The sequence below is a fragment of the Amia ocellicauda genome, chromosome 5, assembly GCF_036373705.1.
Source record: "Amia ocellicauda isolate fAmiCal2 chromosome 5, fAmiCal2.hap1, whole genome shotgun sequence".
Classification (NCBI taxonomy): Eukaryota; Metazoa; Chordata; class Actinopteri; order Amiiformes; family Amiidae; genus Amia; species Amia ocellicauda.
The window spans coordinates 34958929-34981630 of NC_089854.1; the positions used below are offsets into that span (position 1 = coordinate 34958929).

Here is a 22702-nt window from a genome sequence, read left to right on the forward strand (position 1 = left end):
AGAAAAGCAGAACAAGTATGCCTAGAAACACGTGGACAGGGCAAGTTAAAGATAAGACATAAAAAAGTGATAAAAAGAGGAGTTATCTGTTTCTGTAGGACCTCTGGACAGCGATAAAAGCAGGCGGACACCCGAGCCCGGTCGGAGCGGACAGGGGACAGGTGGGGTGGCGGTGTGAACTGTAACCATCAGACGGCAAAATAAGATCACTGCTTAACCAATACCTTTATACATACCATAAATAAGACGCAACGAAGAAGAAACAAACCGTAACAGTTGGGTTAAAGAGAAGCAGCACCAAAATACATTAACCCAACTAAACGAAGTTCATCTAATACGAGGAAAACCAAACACGTGAAACGGAGTTCGGATTTGAAGGAAAAAAACAGGTTTTCTACTTTTCCAAGAAAAACGGATTGAATTATAAAGTGATCAACGTTGACAATACGCGTGTGGACGATCATTTTTATTTAGTTTTGTTGTGTTGTCCAGTGAAATAGAAATGAAGCTGAAGACCGACAGGATGAGCGTATTGAATAAGCTGTGGACCGCAAGGAAGCTGCTCCTGGTTGTCCTCATCCCCCTGTTCCTGCTCCCGTTGCCCCTCATCTACCCGTCCAGTGTAAGTACCGACCATGGCCATTTCCTTTCTTATTTTATGAATAGCATCATATTCAGTGCATGCAGCAAACATCAACCAGCTTATTGTTTGATCCATTAATACGATCATGGTGTAATGCTGCAACACAAGCCTACTAACCTACTACCTACTGACAACAGTGAACAACCTGCGAATATGTGCGATTACTTCATCCTAACTAGTGCAAAATAGCACAAAGTTAACACATAGTGTAGACACTAGCCTAACTCGCTTAAACTTGCTCAATTCAAGCAAGCTTTATAATTCGCGTCTGTGTACTTTTTCATTTCTTAATTTCACTACTTTAAATACACGTTAAATGCTAAATACATGTTAAATAAACATTCATGTCATGCGATTTACATATAGGGGCCATTTACAGTCTCCATAATGCCTGTTTGACATAATGAGAAAAACTGTGGAAGTGCCACACAACTTTAAGATTGATTATGTAAACGTTACCACAGTAAAATTCATTATCATGATTATGATTATTATAGCGTTTAAACATTTACATTTAAATTAGTAAATGTAACTTTTCAGTTTTACAAATATGCCCCAGAATGACCCATTACCTGTAAATATGTTTTGCAACTGTTTTTTTACATGTATAGGCCAACACACGAACCCATTCTCAGCCCTCATTAAAAATAATGCAATTCGGTGATTCACTTACATTTTTTTGTTTTAATCAGTAAATGTTTTAACACTGATTGGGCCCAGAGAAAAGCTGTAAACTGTAAATGATGGAAATTAGTTTAGACACAGAGGTGAGTAATCTTCTGATTGCCACTCTATTTACAGACCCCCCCACCCCCATTTCACTTCGATTAAATCAACTAGGATCATTTACAGGCACCGGTATTGGAAATCGCATTTGTTTGTCGTGCAAGCTTTGAATACAGCAGTCAGTCACCAGAAATGAAAATCTACAGTGACTGATACTGTTACAATGTCACAAGTTGACATTGACAAGTGTAGCTTGAAACGATACATTGAATTCGAATGTATTTTTAAATGTTGATATTTTCAATGTAGCTTTCAATCAATGCTGTCATGCCTTATACCTTTATCAAATCAGTGCTGGTCAATCATCCTGCAGTTGAATGCTTATTTATTTTCTTATCTGACGCTCCTTATCAGTTAGCTATTGAGCCCAGGAGCTCAGATCACATTATGTGTGATGACTGACCTATGCCACATAATACAGTCAAATCAATTAACCCTGGGCTGAATGGATCTTCTTTATACAAGAGAAATTCAGGGTCTACTCTACTAATTTATGTAATTTAAATAATGGTCTGGGCCTGGTCTGTGGATAGTCACATTACAATGTTACACATGAGCAAAGTGAAAAGCTGAGGACCCAAACTAAAGTCAACATTTAGGATTGATTGCAAAGTTTTTCTGCTGACTAAGAAGGCATTGATAAGTCTGGCTCCCTCTTGTCTCAAAATATTAATTAACAGCTACAAGCTCTTGTGTTGCTCAAGGCTCACATAGCATGAACTGATACATATTCCCGTGGATTTTAAATTAAATTAGGTATATGGAATACATTATTATTATTATACCTATCCTCTAAAATTGTACATATATACAATTTCATTACAATTGATCTCAGTAAAATGATTCACTTTTGTATAATCAAATGATTTTAAACATAAAAGGGGCAAGAAAAATTTGTTTACATACAAAGACAAAACATTTTGATAAAAAATGTGTTTAGACTAAATTAAAGTGTCTGAGTATGGAAACAATGGTAGCATGAAAATATAACTGTCATGTTCAATATAAGAAGGTTTTTTTATTCTTCAAAATCTGTAATAAACAGCCAACCATATTTAAGGAAACACTGGGATATTCTTTTCTTAAAATACAGTTTACAGTCTCATTGCTGACAGTACTTTCACTGACAGGATTCTTCCATCTTCCGAATGGTAATATTGAGGTTCTGAGGTAAATTATCTAGTGATCATGGTATAAAAAAGGGTCACATAGTATGGGTCCAGCTTGGCTTGGGTATTTGTTAGTGCAAATCACCCACTTGCACCAGTGTAAAAGGGGCTAAATGTTCACCCAGAGGCCTAAACTTCAAAATGCCAACTTACCTCCCAGTCCCTAAATAAGCAGAACTTGGTGGTGCATTTTCAATATGTGTGCGGAAGAATAGACTGTGAGATTTAAAACCTCTCATGTATTGGAATTGTGTCATGGGGAAATGGGTGGGTTTTGATTTGGTCAATCCACTGTTGGGTAAAGGTCTCCCTAAGCTTGGCTGAGGTGGCCATGATTCATCATGACCCAGGGGTTATCAGCATTGGGCAAGAGCAGCAATCTTTAATTAACATAATACCTTTCATAGCAGAGTATCTCAAGAGGATTTAAAGTTGGTAGAAACAAAGGCAGCAGTCAACATTTATTTAGATGTAGCAACCATCAAACATAAAATGATTAAAAGTGTTTTATGAAAGTAGTTATACAAGAAAAGACCCTTAATCTTGTCTTTAGAGGATATTTTAAGGCAATCAAACTTGGTCAACCAGCCCCACATACATACCTAATAAGATAATTAAAACAAAAACACAATGTCATTTTAAATTATGAATAGCCAAATGTTTTTTTATTTTTCTGTGCCCCCAAATTTGGAATTCCACAGTTTCTTGGCTCCCTATAAAACCTCCTGTACTCACACTGGGAGATGTAGCTGACACACATCCTCCCAAAACATGTGCTTACAGTTTCAGCCCATCTCCTTCCTCTCTCACCATAAATCCACAATGCAAACTGTAGAACCTTAGCATCATGGGGAGGACTTTTGTAGTTCTGGCACCAGTGCACAGGCACAGCTGTCAACTTGTCAACTTGTCAACTTGTAGATGGTGCTGAGTTAAACATATTTTGAAACTGACAGATTATTCAAGAAGAAAAAGAATGTGTTACTTACAGCAAGGTCACATGTTTGATATGAATATCACTATTTGGTTGATCAGAGAATTACACATTCTTATTTCTGCAGTTGTCATGGGTATTATCCTACCAATATTATCCCAGTCCAATGGTAAATGCCAATGCTTATGCCTCACATTGTTCTGCTATGGTACCAAGCAAGCTTTTAGTTCAGATACCAGCAGTTCATTTCTATGCATTGGATCAGAATGCTGTTTTCCATTGTTTAACACATTTTCAGTCCCTTTGATTTGGATTCATTTCACATTTTGTATATTATTGTCTAAATCCAATCTCATACATTTTTGTTAATATGTTCCAAAGGTAGAGAATTTAAATTTATGATTGATTAAAGTACAATGAATTAATGATGGATCTTTCTAAGTCCCCTAACATGGAGGCATTATTTGATACAAAAGCAACACAGCAGTAAAATGGTGCAACACTACACTAAAATATTTAATCTGCTGTTTATTAGGGGCATTCAAGCTATATTTGGCCACTTCTAAAACTGAAAAGGTTTTAACCAGAACAATAACATTTAAAATGGTGCCAAGTAAATAAAATAACAAAAGAACCCACCTCCCCCCCAGATTTAGAAACATTCCAGTTCAGGTCACCTAGTGTTATTTGGTCAGGTTGTGACATGTTCGCTATCCAAATAAGAGCAGTGCTCTTGGAAGTGCTGATGGAGGTTTTTTAGGTCTTTGAGCGGAAAGACAGGTTCTGAAAACTCAAAATTGAAAACAGATGTATAAGTGTACTAAAAGTACTACAAACATCTTAATTTATATTTATCCTTAAAAATATATCATTAGCACCCTGCCTGTGTCACAACCAGCTGCTTCCATACAATGTTTTAAAGAGACAAAATTAAACAATCTTAACCAAACTTAACTAAATGTGTAAACTAAATAATCAACTGTATGTTCTAACCAACTTTCATCTTCAAAAATTACATCTCTTGTTGCCCTAGTCCTTCTAAGATCTCACTTCTCTCTCTGCACGTTTGTCAGTCAGACATTCCTCTGCAGTTGCACAAGATCAAAATCACAATGATGAAGAGACTGTTTTCCTTCAGCCTTTAGCCTGGCTACTAAAATTGAATATTTTCATTATTTATTTATTTTTGCTATCACATGAGGGGAAAAGTTAAATGGAGCCTAGTTGCATAACCTCCAAAGCCTTCTTAATAAACTCTAAAACAAGATTCCTTGCTGGCACAGCAGGTGTGTAAAAGCAATGCCAAATTTCTTGGTTCATAATGTTCTACATTGTGAGCTCTGTGCAAATCTATTGTTTAAAGTAAAATCTCAGATTAAAATAATAGTATATATCATGCCTTCCACTTGTAAGACTTAATAAACACTTTAATCCTTCTGGTTTTTACTTGATAAAATCAGGATTGACATGATGAGATCTGAAATTCAGAAAATAAGTAACACATCAAGTTTAGACTCATACAGGGCTTGGCCAGGAGGGAGTTAAACCTTGGTGTTGTAGACTTGTGATGTTTTCCACTTAGCAAAAAACATTTACAAAGACAGACTTTTCTTTTCGATTTGAAATGAATTTGTGTATTTTTCCACCCTATTTTCTATTGCTTTGTGAGAGAGAGGAAGATAATGTTCATACACATCATCTGAAATGTGTTATCAATACACATTCTGTACTTCATACTGTCAGCAACAAAGATCAAATTGAAGGCTTTAAACATACTACTGACCATTTGTACACCATTGCCATCAATTAAGGTCAGTTGAAATAGCCCTGAACACCAGAATTAAATGCATGTTAAAGATCTTCTGAATCATTATGGACTATACCCACACTTGAATCTCTGACTAGAACAGAATGTCTCATTAACTAAGACATGAAAGTGGCTCTTACTGGTCAGTCTCATCAAAATAATAGTAATGTTTCAATCCCAAAAAAGAAATGAAAATTACACACCTGTACCCAATTGTGGTTAAACTGATTGTCAGAAGTCACTTTCTACTGGTTATAAATAAAGATGCTATAGTGTACAAGTAATTTGCAATTTGCAGATAGGACAAGATTTTGATTTGTTCTAGGCCTAGAAATGTCCACAATTTAGAAACCAATATGCACCTGAAGGAGGTAAGTTTGAAGTCGAGAGTGAATTATTATTTGTTAGTCACAAAAAATGTTAAACCAAAAAGTGTCAAACTAAATAATTCACAAATAATTAAGAATCTGTGAGAATGAATGGGGAATACAATGGCTGGCTAATCTGCTTTTTAAATAAATACATTGAAATTACAGTACAATAATGTGAAAGCTCAGGGATAAGGGATAAATGAGATTGCTTAAGATTACGAAATCTGGAAGGTTTAATGCCTAGCACCATGAATTTCAGCATTTCTGCCTCAGAAAACACCTTCAAATATTCTTCTTTAGTAGATATATATTTTTATTTTTAACCTCCACCTACAAACCATTGTATATATAACAATTCTTATACGTATATAAATGTATGTATTTATACTGTGACACTGCGTAGCTGACTGATCAGCGGCCATCTGTAAAGAAAAGGCACCTTTGACTGGATGAATACAGAAACCTAACTCATAGGGGCTCTGGAATGAATAAGGCTTGACAAGGTTGAACAACACTAAGCTCAGAGAAAGAGTGGAAGGAAATGGTGAATTGAGGAATTATAGAAATTAGTATGAATGTACCTTTAAAGGTGAATTAGTATGAGTGTAACTTTTAAGGTGATAGGACTCAGAGGGGAGACACAGACCTTCACATTAGCACTGATATAAGGGTAGCCAGATAAAGCAATGATTCTTAGAGAAATATGAACTGTCTAAGACGTGAGCTGTACAATATGGTGTGTGTCAGTCTAGGTGAGGCAGAGAAGAAAACTCAGGTCTCATGGGCACAGTACTCTGATGGTGCTCAGCCTAGTGAACACTATGAATATTCAAGACCACTGAACTAAATTATATCAAGGGGGTATAAACCTCTGATCACGACGAGCATATGTATTTATCAAGAAATATGTCCTTCTTTAGTTCAAGTGACATAAATTAGATGAAGGAAAAGGCCATAATAATTTTGATAGCCATGTAACTGAAAGATAACTTATCTTTAGGAAAGAATGTCTTTAGTAAACTTTCATGTAATACAAATTAGACAAACACAAAAAACACAGTAAAAAAGGATAAAAATATCAAAAGCATTTAAAAAAAGATTTTGAGAACATATTCACTTGGCTACTTTAGTAGTAGATTCATATATTTAATCAGTCCTAAAATGAAAGGTATGTGCAACAGAAGTGAGGTAAGGCATGAACCCCAGTCTCAGCCCTTTGTCTCTTTCCTCTGCAGGAGGCCTGCTGCGCCTATGTGCTCATCGTGACGGCGGTCTACTGGGTGTCAGAAGCCGTTCCTCTGGGTGCTGCTGCGCTTGTGCCAGCCTTTCTCTACCCACTTTTCGGGGTCCTCAAATCCAGTGAGGTGAGTGCCATCCCTTCCCCTGTTCATAGGGTTACACCAGAGATGTGCAGCTCCAGTGACTTTTAAATCAGCAACTGATCAATAACTGTAAGTGACAGGCTATCTGAGATACTATCCAAATAATTAGTTCAATTAAGTCATTAGGGGGTAAGTGAAAACCAGACGGCATTACAACTCTGGGGGCCTGGAGCCGCACCTGCTTGGGTTAGACAGCATTATGTGTAGAACCAATGAGAATAGCCCTGTTGTTATTGTCAATAGCAAGGGTTGTCTTGGAAATGATGTACAGGGGCACAGCTGTAAAGGTATATATTCTTGATCTTTTTGCCATATTACTGTACATACCATGCATATCTTCCTTTAGCTAGATTCTGTACCACTAATTAATAATATGTGTAGAAGAATATGTTTCTTAATCAGTCACTGAAATCACTTTTTTTAACCATTTGAGCAAACAGTTTTTGCATAATTCTGTATTCAGTAAAGAGACTTTAGACTATAGACATAACTACAACTAACTATATTTATCAGGTTTACTTTACAAAAAAAATCTATTTTTTTCCGTAATTAATTCAATCCATCAATTTGTATTTAGTATAGTGCCCTATTTAGTGAATCTCAGTTGGTCCACAGCTTAAGGCCTAGGACTGATGGTTTCCCCCTTCTAGGACGTTTAATTGTACAGCAGCAAGAAGATCAGAAAGTTCTTAAGTGGTGCTTCTAGCTGTGGCCTTCCCTCTGGTGGGGAGTGAATATGCATGCTGTAAAAGTATATATATTTTTTTCCTTATATTTTATTATGTGCAACTACATAGGAAATATGAATCACAGATATACTATCCATCAAGCATTATTAGTTAATGTACAAGAGACACATACTATTAAACAAGCTGCTATCCAGCCTCTTTTCTTTATGGGGAAAATGGATGAAGGTGTTAGAGCTGGCAGTATCTCACCCCATTTCATCCCTCAGACACATGCATTGCAGAGGGATCTTGATTCATTTTGCTTTCTCAGATTTGATGTGACCAGTCAAGCCACATAGGATGTATATCATGAACTAGATAATAGTGCTTTAATCATAAAACAAGAGGGAAACAGAGATACAAACATGTAACCTTCAATACTACAGTGTTTTTTGTCCATGCAAAGCTTTACCGGCAGTGGAACTGAGGCATAGGTCTCTGTTTGACTGCACTGCCATCTGATGGTCAGCAGTGATATTACAGATTTCTGTTCCCAGGGCAGAGTTCTGTTGCTGGTCTGCACTGTATTTGTTCATATGATTTGCCTTGTTGCATCTGGTTGAATTTTTCTCACCTTCTCTTAATGTGGTTATGAAATGACACTATGTATACATACATATACAGCACCAAACATATCTGCTTTAGGGCTAAAACCCTTTTGTCACTCATCACAGAAAACCTTTGTAAAGATACTTTAGTGGAAAGGACAGTTGTTGTTTTTTTATGGATTATCAATCATTTCCCACATTACTGGTATTAACTGCACCACTTAAGGGTTAAATACAGACCCTAGAGATGTGTCACAGCCTCTTTGATCTTATGGCTTTAGGGTGTTTTACATTTAGAATTAATAATGTCCTGTCCGTTTTCTAAAGCCAGTTAAGTTGTACAATTTGTCCACAGGAACCTGAACATTTTGTTAAATAATCCAATAATATCCACTTCACTGGCACTGGCCAAGAGATGAACACGTTTCCCCTGATGGTTACACATGTGCTGGGCTGTGTGCTGCTTCTGCACAGCGGTCAGACCTTATATAACACCCTCTCTCTGCAGGGGCTGTCACTGATGGCTGGGTGCCAGGCCCAGGGGATCTGGGGTTACTAAAAGGGCACATAATAGCATTAGGGGATGTTGGTATTAGTGAAGGGTTTTGGGAGAGTATTGCTATGTGTGACTGGGATAACAAAAGTAAACAAAGACAGGTTTGTTTGCCCCTGCAAATGTAACCTAGTTTTTGTTTCTTGGGGGGGTACTGCTCGGTGCTATGATTGTAAACTTTTTTTAACCACTTTATTGCCATGTTACCTTTTAGCAGGTGGAACAAAAGCTAAATTCTCAAGCAGTATGATGTTTTGGATAGTTAACAGGTTCGGACATGTTTTGTTTTTAATGTGCAGGTTTTACTGTAAAAAAATACCAGCATATCTAAAAAACAAACTTCAAAAAGAAGCAAGCATATTTTTAATGTAACCCTTTCAATCCCACAGTGTTTAATTTGTACTTCAATATTCAGGCCGGAGTGCAATGTGCTCCCTCTGTCTTCTGACTCATACTGTTTGCAGAGGGGCTTGCAGGTATTCACAGCTTTGCCAGATCCTGCCCACATGTGAATTCCAAGTCAGTTTATATGAGTCACCTGCTCTGGTTTACTGTGTATATCACTGGAGGAAAATGACTGTGGAAACTGCACTGCCTTTTGAGAAAAGAAGACTGAAAACAGATGATTGTCAGTTGGCCTTTCCCTTCAACCTATGAGTAATGGCTGCCCAATGTAGGGTGTGGAATTCTTTTGCAGACATCTCCAACATCTCTAAAGGGCTTAAATAATGCTGTCTGTTCTGGGTGCCAAGAATTAGATTAACTTGTCCCATAGGAGCTCAGTAATACTAGTATCAAGTTGGAAATTGTATTAAAATGGTGTTATGAGTAATCCACGTGATCTAGTGTTTAAACTCTTTGTTATAATGCTGTGAATTAAACTGCTTATAGGCAAATTATGTAATTATGCACACTTTGTTATGAATGTGGATGTGCAGCACATTCTTGAGATAACTTTAAGTCTGGAAGTGCAATCAAGTTTGGAAAATCTTGGCAGAAACAATTTTTCTTTGTCGTGTAAACACTGCAGTGAGAAGTGTCAGGGGAAATATTGCTGTTACACAACTGTAACAAGGTTAAAGTCCCTGAGTGGAAAGATTACTGTATAACACTTCACACAGGCTACACTTTAATACATTTTCTTATGTTAAAAGCACCGCCAGACGTGTGTGGGTTTAACTGGGGTGAAGAGTTTGCCCCGTCCCAGAACAACACGAACCCCTGTGGCCAGTCCTGCATCTGTGACATTTCTATATAGCCTAGTCATACCATGTAAATAGGGTATTTTGAGTATTGCAGGTTTATAAATCCATCTTGCTTATGTGTATTTCTAATAGCGATAACTGGCCCTAGAATTGAATGTAGCTTGTAAAGCGGTGATGCTGAGCAAGAGAAGGGACAGGAAGGAGTTGACTGTGATGGCTGAGTATCCTGAGAACATGTCAAATGTCAACCATCATAGCCTCCGTCCCAGAGTTTCCTGGGCCTGTCGTGCAGCCAGATTTCCTGTGGTTCAGGAGGCGCTAGTGTGCTAGTTTCCTGGGCCTGAAGTGCTATCAGTGAGAGCTCCACCAGTCCTCCCCATGGTGCTATAGCTGTTCTGTTGGCACTGTGGTCTCACAGTATGGGACAGCCACCAGCAGTCCTTCCTGGGGAGACAGGATGATGAACAGTTGTCCATTTAATTTAGAAGGTTATGTAAGAAATAAAAAAGCTGGTCATTCCAGATTTTATTGAATATAAAAAAACGTGTTTTTCCTGCACTGAGCAGTGGAGGGCCTTGTGTGTTTTGCTTGTAGGTGGCTGCTGAATATTGCAAAGACACCACTCTGCTGCTCATTGGGGTCATCTGCCTGGCTGCCTCCATCGAGAAGTGGAATCTGCACAAGCGGATCGCTCTGCGCATGGTGATGATCGCAGGGGCCAAGCCTGGCATGTCAGTATCTAAACACTTCCTCCACAATCTTGCTCACAAAAACCAATGCTGTCTTAGAACTTTAGTGTCTGGGTGTATCAGCCTGAAAAATTCCTAGTTTTTATATGTGCTCTCAAAGATCGAAGCCCAAACTGGCTAATTCTCTGATTCTCTGGTTCTCGAGGACAGGCTGGAAATATTGATGTAACTTCAAACAGTATATTAAGTAGGCTAATCAAAGTAATTTACTCAACGGATGTTGTTGGTGGCTTGACTCCCCTTCTACGATATGAACTATATTTTCAAATTCAGAACCTTTTTGAGTTTTGAAAGTGCTGGATTGTTGTTCTTTTTCTCTCCTGTCCTCGATAGTCAAAAGCACTACTACTATGCAGAGGCTAGTTCAGTTTTGTTCCTTGTACAGGTCAGCTTTAGGCATTTCTGTGAGCTGCTTGTTTCTCCTCTGCAGGCTTGTGTTAGGATTCATGTGCTGCACAGTGTTCCTCTCCATGTGGCTCAGTAACACTTCCACGACGGCCATGGTGATGCCCATAGCAGAGGCTGTATTGCAGCAGCTGATCAGCACCGGGATCTGTGATGCGGTGGACGACTCAGAGAGCATGGAAGCACAGGAGGACACTGGTAATGGATTATTCCCTGACAATGCCTTGACATCCTTAGCAGGAGAGTGTCAATGTGAGAGAACGCTATGTGAAAACTGCTCTGTGACAGACTGTGTGTGATTGCAGGTAGTTGTTCTAGACCAGTGGTTCTCAACCCTGGTCCTGGAGGTCCCCCTACCCTGCTGATTTGTGTTCCAACAGAATTAGTCTTCTGAAAAAATACAGTACCTTCATATCTTGAGTAAAAAATGATTTAGGGCCACTCACAATGACAATAAAGACATTAAATTTTCATTGCCCTTCATGTCTTTGAAATTAAACCTTAGAAACATGTCTTGTGGAAGTCAAATGCTATATATGTTTTTCTAAAAAGGCTACATGGAAACATGTTTTAAGCATGTATACCAATTGGGGCATTCCCTGTCAAAGAAGCCATGGTGGTTGTATAATTAACACAGTGCAAAGATTTGTATATGGAAGTGATTCTAAGTATACTAAGGGCAACAACAAAAAATAGGATTACTATCATTATTAATATTACTCGTATTATTATAAATGCAAAAGCTCTTGCTTCATACATAGACTGAATATTGTCTCCCTCAACAATTAATGCATTACAGACAAGGAAGGAAATATTGACAAGAACCAGCTTGAGCTCCTCTTTCAGACACACAGGTATGAAAACACAAATATATTGTAATAATGTCACAAATTCAAGAGTGCTAGTGTTCCTCATCGACTGCCATATAAAGAGATGGGCTTGAAGTGAAGTCACATTAAGTTGCATGTTAAATATTAGGTGTAGTTAATAAATGTTGACAGAAAATAGTATTAATACCAGGTGTTACTTTTAGTTATCTCTCACTGCATTTGTGTTTAGTAGCACAATGGTGTGATTAATTGATTATCCAGATGAGGTAATTATTAATACATTTAATACATCTACTTCTATAAAAATCAATAGACTTGCAGTTTATACACCCCTATCATATCTCAGTTAAGTCAGCTGAAATCCTGATAGTTTTCTCTGGGCTGAGGTCCGCAATGATTGTCTGTTAGGTGTATTTCTTGGACATGCTCCAAGGCCACGCACTTTACAGAATAAATGCACTCTTGTATTTGAACAACATATTTCAGCTGTAATTTAAAAGATCTGCTAAGAGTTCTGTTAAGTGAATGTATTCATGTGATTAAATGTTTTTTTCTCAATAATAAAATAATAACTTAATCATTAACAAAGACCCAAAGGTTTCCAAGAACTCTTTTAAATGACGCTCCTCTTCAGCAGAAGTGACTTTTTAGCTGTAAACTGTAAACATGATGATTTTGTAGCTATTTTACATAATGCTATTTTGTATAAACTTGTGAGGTTTAAGTGATCCCTTTAAGCTTCACACCTGAAGGTGAGGAGAAATGTAAGGGGAAAATGTAAGCCCTACAAATTATATTATAATTGTGTATAAAATAATATATCCAGTCATTGCTAAAAATGCCCAGTGCTAAAGGTTAAAAAAAACTATCACTATTTGTAACCATGTAATGGTTAACTATAGATCATTTCTATAACACACATTGAAACATATCCATATAGTTAGATAATATAGATATAAAGTAATATTTTTTCAGTGTATAACAGTCAGAGAATACATCAACATATTATCATATTATTACCCAAACTAATTTGTATTTTTATTTTCATTTGCTTTTATTTTTACAGCTGTACAAAGAGTGATCTTATCACTATGCCTGAGGTAAGAGAGAACCATTTAAGATTGTGTCATTACTGTTTTAAAGAGACCTGTTTTTAGTAAAACAACAGCAACAACAACAACATGTTTTGTTTGTTTTATTAGTTTTTATGTACGACCAAACCTTTGCAATTCTTCATGCTTCAGTGGTTTTCAATAGCAGATTTAACTAACCTGCCTTGTATAACAGTGAGAACCAACAAAAGTGTCATGGTGCCTAAACTCAGTTCAGTCAACTGAAATATCTACAGTTTATCTCAGACTGAATTAGTGTTCAACAATCTCTGAAAATATATAACTGATAAATAAGTACAACCAATATGTATTAAACTAAATTAATCACCAAATGTTTTACAAATGAATTATACATGCTTTATCATCTACAATTGTATACCGTGCATCCTAAAACAAACAGATTAGGGGTATGAATTTGACAGTATAAATTATATATTATTCCGGATAAAATACACACGTGTATCAATGTAAGTGTTATGACTGAGGTTTATGACTTGCAGGAGTTGAATGGCATGTCACTCAAATGCAATGATGAGGTGATAAACTGGCAGCACAATGGACACCTGCCCCAGGTACAGTAAATCACTGCCCAATGGCCACCTGGACCAGCTACAGTAAATCACTGCCCAATGGCCACCTGGCCCAGGTACAGAAATCACAACTACACTGCATTTTGTTTTAATTTGGTTTACATACCAAGACATCTTGACAAGACATACTGAACATTAAAGATTTAAGTGATTAACTTGAAGGTGGGAACCTAGATGGGAAAACGAGTAAACTACAACACTTCTTATTCCTGCTAACTGTGCCGAACTCTCATTTGTAGACACAGATCATCATACCTGAGCCCCAGAAGAAGCAGACTTCCTTATATCCAACCAAGAAGGACCATATGATCTGCAAGTGCCTGTCCTTAAGCATTACCTATGCAGCAACCATAGGAGGTTTGATCACCATCACTGGCACGTCCACCAATCTGATCTTCGCAGAGCATTTCAAAAGGTACCGGCCTGCTGCTTGCGCTCTTCTTCGTGCAGTGATATTGAAATCTTTCCCAAAATTCAAGTTTTTCTTAAAATGCTGGTATTCAAACACCATCTACAAATCACCTGCTCTCACAAGTAAACAGTACTGTTTATGAGTATACTCCCTTATAATCACTTGTTTGCTGTTATAATCAGTATCTCAGCACTTTCTGAAAGCTATTTATTATACTCTCTTTTGTCTAAACAGGCATTTTAAAGTTTGTATGTGTTGATTTAAAAATATATATATTTTTAGAAAGACTGGTTTAGCAAGAACTAGTTGTACCTTGAACTAAACCAATCTGATAACATGTTTTCTGCTTACAATTTTTTTTCCCCTTCAACTTTAAACATGTATTTCAATTTACTCAGAAGAACTGACTCCTAAGACATCATATCTACTTCAGTATCCCCTGCAGATCTGTTTCTTCTGTCCTAAATGAAGTTTTATTGTGTTTTATAAAGAAGAAATATAACCGAATGATTATTGTTACTCTTTTCTTTCAGCTGTTTCCAAGTTGTTCATAACATGAGGACTTGGCAAAGCAGTGGGTAGACATGCCATGAATATGTATTTCAAAAATATTTATAATACATATATTTTTTGTGTTTCTTTTTATAGCCGGTACCCTGATGCAAATGTGATCAACTTTGGGACCTGGTTTGTCTTCAGTTTACCAATCGCGCTCATCATGCTAGTTTTGACATGGATCTGGCTGCACTGTTTGTTCTTGGGTTGCAAGTGAGTATGTGTTCTGGTATCGGGTTAGTCAGTGTCCTTATAATATCCTGGATGGACAATATTCCTCTGTGGGTACGAAAGAGAATCATTTTATGTGCAGCTGTGCAAAGCATCATTTGAAACTTCAGCACACAGATTCCCCAGTGGAACAGGCCTCCATAATTTGTTATAAATTAGACAAATCTTTAAACACTGCAGTACGGAACAGCAGGGTTTGCATCCTTCAGGTGTCTACATGACAGTGTTGAAGACAACAACATAATGCATAGATCAGATTAAATAAAGCTACTGTTGAATGCACTTTAATTGCTTTGCTACAATATCTGCACAAAACACTATAGTTCTCAGTTCATCCTTTCACTTCTGTGTCTGCACAGTTTCAGAGACACCTGCTCCCTCAGCAAGAAACGCAAAACCCGGCGAGAGGAGTTATCAGAGAGACGCATCCAAGAGGAATATGAGAAACTGGGGCCCATCAGGTAGGCAATTTGATGTCATAACTGACCTTGTGACCTCTGCACAGATGCAACTATGTTTTAGATTACAATATCTTTGTTTAAATGTTCTTCAACTATAAACATAATAATAACAGTCAACTACTTCCATGGGAGCCAGTTTTGGTTTTATGAAGAAACCAGGACAGGGGCAGAACATTTTTCTCTTCACAAGAATCGATTTCTAAACATAAACAAATGTCTACTCAATGTATGCGTTTATTTAATTGAATCGTATGAACTTGTTGGGACACTTCTTTACTCAGTGAAAGCAGCTTTGTTTGGGCCCGATTAACACATTTTCAAAATTGGATTCTTCCATGTGCATGTGAAAGGCTGTCTCTGCCAGCCTTGTGTTTCACTTTTAAAATTGTGTATTTTAAAGCAGTGTGCTAATAATGTTTAACAGGTCAATCTACTAAGAGAAACACCTTATTGATTGACTTCAATCAGCTTTTTCACTACATAGATGTTACCCAGAGAAAAACAATGCTGATTAATTGTTCCCTTTAGTTTAGTATCATTGAGTTACTTGAATTATGTCAGAGAGTCCTATCTGTGTTGCACCATAGCATCTGACTAGCTGATAGGTCACAAAGCAGTGTGAACAAGCGAGTGAGATGCACTTTTCAAAACAGCAGCCCAAAATTGAAAAACAAAAACAGAAAAACGAGACAGAAAAAAATGTTTTCATGTTAAAACTCAGCGAGACGGTATATTAACTATACAGCACAGCTGTTACATAAATAAACTACTGCCCTGTCTGGGCCCTGGAGATTTTTTTTAATTACTAAGATACAAACACAATAATTTCATATTCAACAGTTAAAGGCTTCTGTTTGACAAGTTATGTTCTTTCAATAACTGAAAATAATATACCATTGCAGTCCACTGATTGTGTAGCCTAAAATATTTGTTGAAACTAAGCATTACTCACCATAAGTAAGAATCAAACTTGGCACAAAGTTTAAAACCGCAGGCTATTCTCCCTGGCTCAGGCCTGGCTTAATTAAATCTGGGCTTGGGACAGAACAGCTGGTGAGACTTTGTAGATTTCAAACGGCCTTGTTGGGACACAAGTCTGTTTTCATTGCTAACTCTGCACCCTTGTGCTCTAGTTACCCTGAGATTGTCACTGGGATCTTCTTCATCCTCATGACCCTGCTGTGGTTCACACGTGAGCCAGGGTTTGTGCCTGGCTGGACCTCCCTGTTTGAGAAGTAAGTGTGAAAATTAAGGAAAATTAATGTGGTTAATTTACCATTTGGAAACATTCCAATTGCTCAAAATATCATGAAGTGTCAATGAAGACAGCTTCATTCAATGCAACTATATAAGTGTAGATGCAGTGAAGTGAAAAGTATGATTAAACCATAGGAAAGTCAAGTGAACTTGGTAAATGTATGAAATTATACTGAGATGTTCCTCTGACTGTAGACTAGCTCAGTGAGGCTACAGTGACTTTCTATCTGTTTTCCTAGGAAGGGATATCGCACAGATGCCACGATCTCTGTGCTGTTGGGATTTCTGCTCTTCTTAATACCTGCTAGAAAACCCTGGCCGTGTTCATCAAAAAAGAAAGACCAAGGTAATACTCTCTTTACTTGTTGTTAGGGAACCAACCAAGTAATTAGAGCGCTAGCCATGGACACCAATAATTATTGTCTATTCCTGCAATCTCCCCTCCCCCACCTCAGCATGCTCTCTTATATATATATGCACATGGAATTCACAGAGAAAACAGTTTAAATCCATAAAGTATAGTTGCAATTCAGACCTGCTGACTGTATTTATAGTTAGGTAACAATAATAATATTAATAACACAGGGGACTCCTAGGTTGCTAGAAATAACAATAACTTAGAAAAGTCTGTTTATACAGTGAGGGAATAAAGTATCTGATCCCCTGCTGATTTTGTACGTTTGCCCACTGACAAAGAAATGATCAGTCTATAATTTTAATGGTAGGTGTATTTTAACAGTGAGAGACAGAATAACAACAAAAAAATCCAGAAAAACTCATTTCAAAAAGTTATCAATTGATTTGCATGTTAATGAGGGAAATAAGTATTTGACCCCTTCGACTTAGTACTTGGTGGCAAAACCCTTGTTGGCAATCACAGAGGTCAGACGTTTCTTGTAGTTGGCCACCAGGTTTGCACACATCTCAGGAGGGATTTTGTCCCACTCCTCTTTGCAGATCCTCTCCAAGTCATTAAGGTTTCGAGGCTGACATTTGGCAACTCGAACCTTCAGCTCCCTCCACAGATTTTCTATGGGATTAAGGTCTGGAGACTGGCTAGGCCACTCCAGGACCTTAATGTGCTTCTTCTTGAGCCACTCCTTTGTTGCCTTGGCTGTGTGTTTTGGGTCATTGTCATGCTGGAATAGCCATCCACGACCCATTTTCAATGTCCTGGCTGAGGGAAGGAGGTTCTCACCCAAGATTTGATCTGGATTTTGTTGTTGTTATTCTGTCTCTCACTGCTAAAATACACCTACCATTAAAATTATAGACTGATCATTTCTTTGTCAGTGGGCAAACATACAAAATCAGCAGGGGATCAAATACTTTTTTCCCTCACTGTACATATATGAGTGAGCATTGTATATAGACATTGATACATTCCAGGTACAACTGTCATTTCCATAAAATCAGTTTTTACCCAACAAAATTAAGATATTGGGCTTGATGGGCTCTTTTGGACAGGTTTCTGATCATACTTGCTCTGTAAGTGGCTCCTTTTCAGACTGCTCATCTTCTTCTTTCAGAAGGAGGCAGTCCAGGGAACGATGTTGACTCTGACCCCATGGCCCCCATGATAACCTGGAAGGACTTCCAGAAGTTGATGCCCTGGGAGATTGTCATTCTCGTGGGAGGCGGTTACGCCCTGGCAGCTGGGTGCAAGGTAGCCACCCCTTCACCCTTTCATTTCACTGGCACACTTATGACATGGTTTTAGTTGTTTAACCTTTTCCTCTCACCATGATAAGCCATTTGGCATGTTATATTTCTTTTGTAATGCTTTCCTATTTTTAGAAGAAGCACTAACTGATGTTTTATTTAAAGAATACAATATTTTTCCTTTTGATAGGATTACTTACAATGTACACATTGGCATCAAGCACATTAAAATACTATAAACACAAAGTGCTTAGTGCACTCCAGTGGTGCATTACACTAGATTATTAGAATTAGATTAAAAGAGGAGAGAGAAGGTGTGTGTGGGGAGGTGGGGGGAGGGTGGTAAATTAGAATTAAGATTAAGAAACAGATATCCTGTTACTACCCATCAGAAATCAGATGTGTAAATGAGATGTCTTCCTGTCCAGGTGTCAGGATTATCTGTGTGGATTGGAAGACAGATGGAGCCAATGAGCGGGCTTCCTCCGTGGACAGTGACACTACTGGCCTGTCTTCTTGTTTCTACAGTTACTGAATTCGCCAGTAACCCAGCCACCCTGACTGTCTTCTTGCCCATTCTCTCCACACTAGTAAGTGTGTAAAACGCCACACACCAGGCTTAAAGTAATGAAGCAACAACAATACATCACTGAAACATGCCAATGCCATCTCTCATTTGAGTCTTTTTCATTTATTATTATGATCATGATGGTGATGATGATGGACTGGTAAAAAAAAGCCAAGCTGTGAATTGCATATTATAACCAATTATTGCCTGAACAAATCAAGATTAAGACTCGTGTAAAAGTTTTTAATTTTTAGTTATTTGTCTAAAATAAATGTTATTTGTTTAAGAAGTGCAGCCGATTCTGATAGTGTGTCTCTATCGCAGTCGGAGACCCTGAAGATCAACCCCCTGCACACCCTGATTCCAGCCACCATGTGTGTGTCATTTGGAGTCATGCTGCCCGTGGGCAACCCCCCCAATGCCATTGTGTTCAGCTATGGGCACTGCCAGATTAGCGACATGGTGAGAGCTCAAACAATATAGCATATCCACTGTTAAAGTAACTAAATCACAGTTTCCTTTGCTGTGGTTGTTCTTCACAAGTTAAGAAAGGCAAACCAAACAACTGATTGCACAACGGAGAAATCTTTTCTAAGGCAAAATAACATTTTTATTTAGATTTTTTTAAGACTCATTCCTAAAGCAATACTAAGAAAGGTTACAATTGACAGATAGCTCATGCGGTTACATGCTAATAACTATTCAACCCAGGGATTTCATCCAGCTGTTTCCTGAAGGATCCCAGACTGCTTCAGTGAAAGGGCAGTAACTTGTTCCAGACTCCCACAATCCTCTGTGTAACAAAGTGCTTCCTAATTTCAAAATGTATGTTACTCCATGCATGCTTAAAAGTTAGTTTTTTGAAAGGTACCTGAAGTTTCACCATTGCATTCAAACACAAAGTGTCTGATCTCCAATTGATGTTACTATGTGCTGTTATTGGCTTACTTTGACTTCCCCGTGTGTCCGCAGGTGAAGGCGGGCTTTGGGGTGAACCTGATCGGAGTGGTAGTGGTTATGCTGGCCATCATGACGTGGGGCGTTCCCCTGTTTCAGCTGTCCGAGTTTCCAGACTGGGCGTTGCAAAGGAATGTGACGGACAGCATCTAAAGCCATTGCAAAACTGGGGTGAAGGTGCAGTCTGGGGGGCATGTAGGGGAGGAACAGCCTACATGAGGAATTGCAATGCCAGTCCTGCACATTCACTCGATCATCCCTCAAAAAGAGCTTAATCTTTCAGCAATCACCACATCCAGCTATCTCTTCATCACGCGATTGGTGGTTTTGGAAACCCGATGAGCACTAAATCAGTCGGGATCTGGATCTTAGAGAGCATGACATGACTTCGAAGATTTTCCTTTGGCTGACTTAAATGTTGCACCTTTGGTTGCTTTCACAGCTACTTGGGTGTCACACATAAAAACATGATGTCATTTGCCCCGTTCTCTACCTTTCTGATCCAGGAAACATGTCAAATGCTTGCTTTAAAACACTAGTTATCCTTGTCCTTTCTGAAGGCCATTAAACTGCACCTAACTTCCAACAAAAAAGACTGCAGATACTTCCACTGCTTTGAAACTTGAAATTGCAAATATAATTCTCTACGTTATGTGCCATGTTTTCAGTGCTTCTGGTTCTCGCACTTGAAAATAAATTCCCCAAGGGTTTGCTCCAAAGAGGCGGAATCGAGGCATCATAGTGGAACAAAGAGAGATGGGAAGTACATAACTGGCCATCGCTGTTCCTGGAGAGATGTCACACGGCAGGTTGTATTGATATCTGTATGTCAACAGTCGCTAAAAACCTGAAGCATATGGTCAATATCTTTAGTAAACACTTTGATAGAACAAACTAGAAGATCCTGAATCTTTCTAAGTGAATAGTCCTCCTATTGCCATTCTGTCTATGTCCTGTGCGTCTGTGAGAAGATGTACTTTGCACCTCCTGCGGTTCCATAGTGTGAGGTTTCATATCCACCAGCTACAGCAACACAACGTTGTCACCAGTTTATGTAGAAAGTGAGGACAGCAATACCCTCCACAGCCCAGGACCAATCTATCTTTGACATGAGCACAAGCATCACAGCCTTCAGTAATGAATCCTAATATATTTTCTCTACATGGTTCCTTCCTACAGATAAGCTAGGTATTTCCGGAACTGAATATATGGTTTAACTGTTTCACCTCTTGATATGGCTTCTTTAATTTTGGTGCTAGTGACAAACACAGGAGAGAAGACATTGGGATAATTAATGTGAACCAAAGATAACGTACACTGAGGAAATGTAAACCTTGTTATTCCCTCATTTGACAGTTAAAAGAAACCCCAATTCCAGTGAGAACGACACAATACTTTAATCAAATTAAGATTGTTTATATCAGTGTTTCCCAACCAAAATGTGTAAAAGTAACACACAAGAAAAATAAAAAGAAGTCACATGTTTTTTTCACTTATTTAAGTTAAAGAAACTCCAGCCCAGATTCAACATCTCTGGACAGAGCAACTCAAGCATTTAATTGAAAGTGAGGCTTGTTTTAAGTTGTGGTGTAGGTTTGCTTTATGCTGGAAAAGATTAAAAATAAAAGATTTGACCTCCTGCAGGGTGAAAAACACTCTCTGTAATACAAAGCTTCTAGATGTTTAGTTAAATATTCTGTATTTTATCAGAATGAAAATAAACAGCCAGCATGAGGGTATCTAAACCTGCTCCTGGAGACCTACAGAGTTGCCTGGTTTTAATTCAAACCAAGTTTTCAATTACACAACCGGACTAGTGATTTATCCTCCGTAGATTAGCATGGCCTTATCCCTCCGATTGAAGAGGTCTGCAGCTCACTAGACCTAGGCCAATCGTATTCATAACAAACCACATTTTCAGACAAGATGTCTTGTGAAAAAAAGTTATTTGTGACAATAGATAGTCTTAATGTGTTTCTTATACATTTTTTGCAGTGTTGGGGACACAATTTATCAGCAAACCAGTCGATAAACAAGATCATTAATGCAACTTTAGTAGCAGGGTCATAAATTCACATTTTATTATACAATCATTATAGATTTAACATTTTCCCACAGAAGCTAATTCATTGTGTTTCTTGTATCTGAAGACACCAGGTATTTATATGCCTGCTTTACAGTGTATCAAAAAGTTAATGTTGTCTCAGCTGTACTGTAAAATAAATACATAATTTATACATGGTAGTTAATATTCTCTCCAATTTTAGGACATAAACAAAAACTAGCTAGATCAATTAATATCTTAGCAATCACATAGATGATAGCAATGCCATCTTTCATTCAATACAATCTGTAAATGATCAATATGGATTAGATTTGTGTATTGGGAGTTGTAAACCCAGTGATTTTATTTATTTAATTTACACATGAATGTATTATAATTGTATGTAACCATGTGCCTTTTTAATATTGTTGTTTTATATAATGAAGATTGATACAATACAAAATTACCAACAGAGACTTGACCACTGTAACATCTACATTTAAAAATCATTAAAAAATAAAAACGTATTTCTATCTTTTTGTGAAACCTTCTTTGCTGCAAAGCAGTCAAGTGTAATGTTGTTATCAGAAGAACCTTGATTTAATTCCATTATGGAAACATTAATAGGCCAACTAACTTCATAACCTTGTGATTCCAGCAGCCTCAGAACTACATGCGTTTTGTGAGGAAAGTTAAACTCTATACAGGCAGATGCACAGTTTTCCCCAAAGCAAACACATAGG

General features: G+C 37.8%; 1 protein-coding gene across 1 annotated transcript; it reads left to right on the forward strand.

Moving 5' to 3' along the window:
* On the forward strand, nucleotides 1-22492 carry slc13a4 (solute carrier family 13 member 4). The gene is made up of 16 exons (XM_066704916.1): nucleotides 1-622; nucleotides 6946-7074; nucleotides 10721-10857; nucleotides 11306-11478; nucleotides 12080-12134; nucleotides 13177-13210; nucleotides 13723-13794; nucleotides 14052-14227; nucleotides 14873-14992; nucleotides 15370-15471; nucleotides 16605-16706; nucleotides 16968-17074; nucleotides 18258-18394; nucleotides 18819-18980; nucleotides 19283-19420; nucleotides 19931-22492. Exons 1-16 carry the CDS (start codon nucleotides 503-505, stop codon nucleotides 20066-20068), a joined length of 1902 nt encoding a protein of 633 aa, XP_066561013.1. The 5' UTR covers nucleotides 1-502; the 3' UTR covers nucleotides 20069-22492.
* Nucleotides 22493-22702: the final 210 nt, after the last annotated feature.

Excerpts from the sequence above, each read along its gene's own strand:
- slc13a4 (XM_066704916.1), top strand. The coding sequence starts at position 503 with ATGAAGCTGAAGACCGACAGGATGAGCGTATTGAATAAGCTGTGGACC. Across the intron at positions 12,135-13,176 it reads CTCCTCTTTCAGACACACAG|CTGTACAAAGAGTGATCTTA; the intron begins GTATGAAAACAC and ends TTATTTTTACAG. Across the intron at positions 19,421-19,930 it reads ACTGCCAGATTAGCGACATG|GTGAAGGCGGGCTTTGGGGT; the intron begins GTGAGAGCTCAA and ends GTGTGTCCGCAG.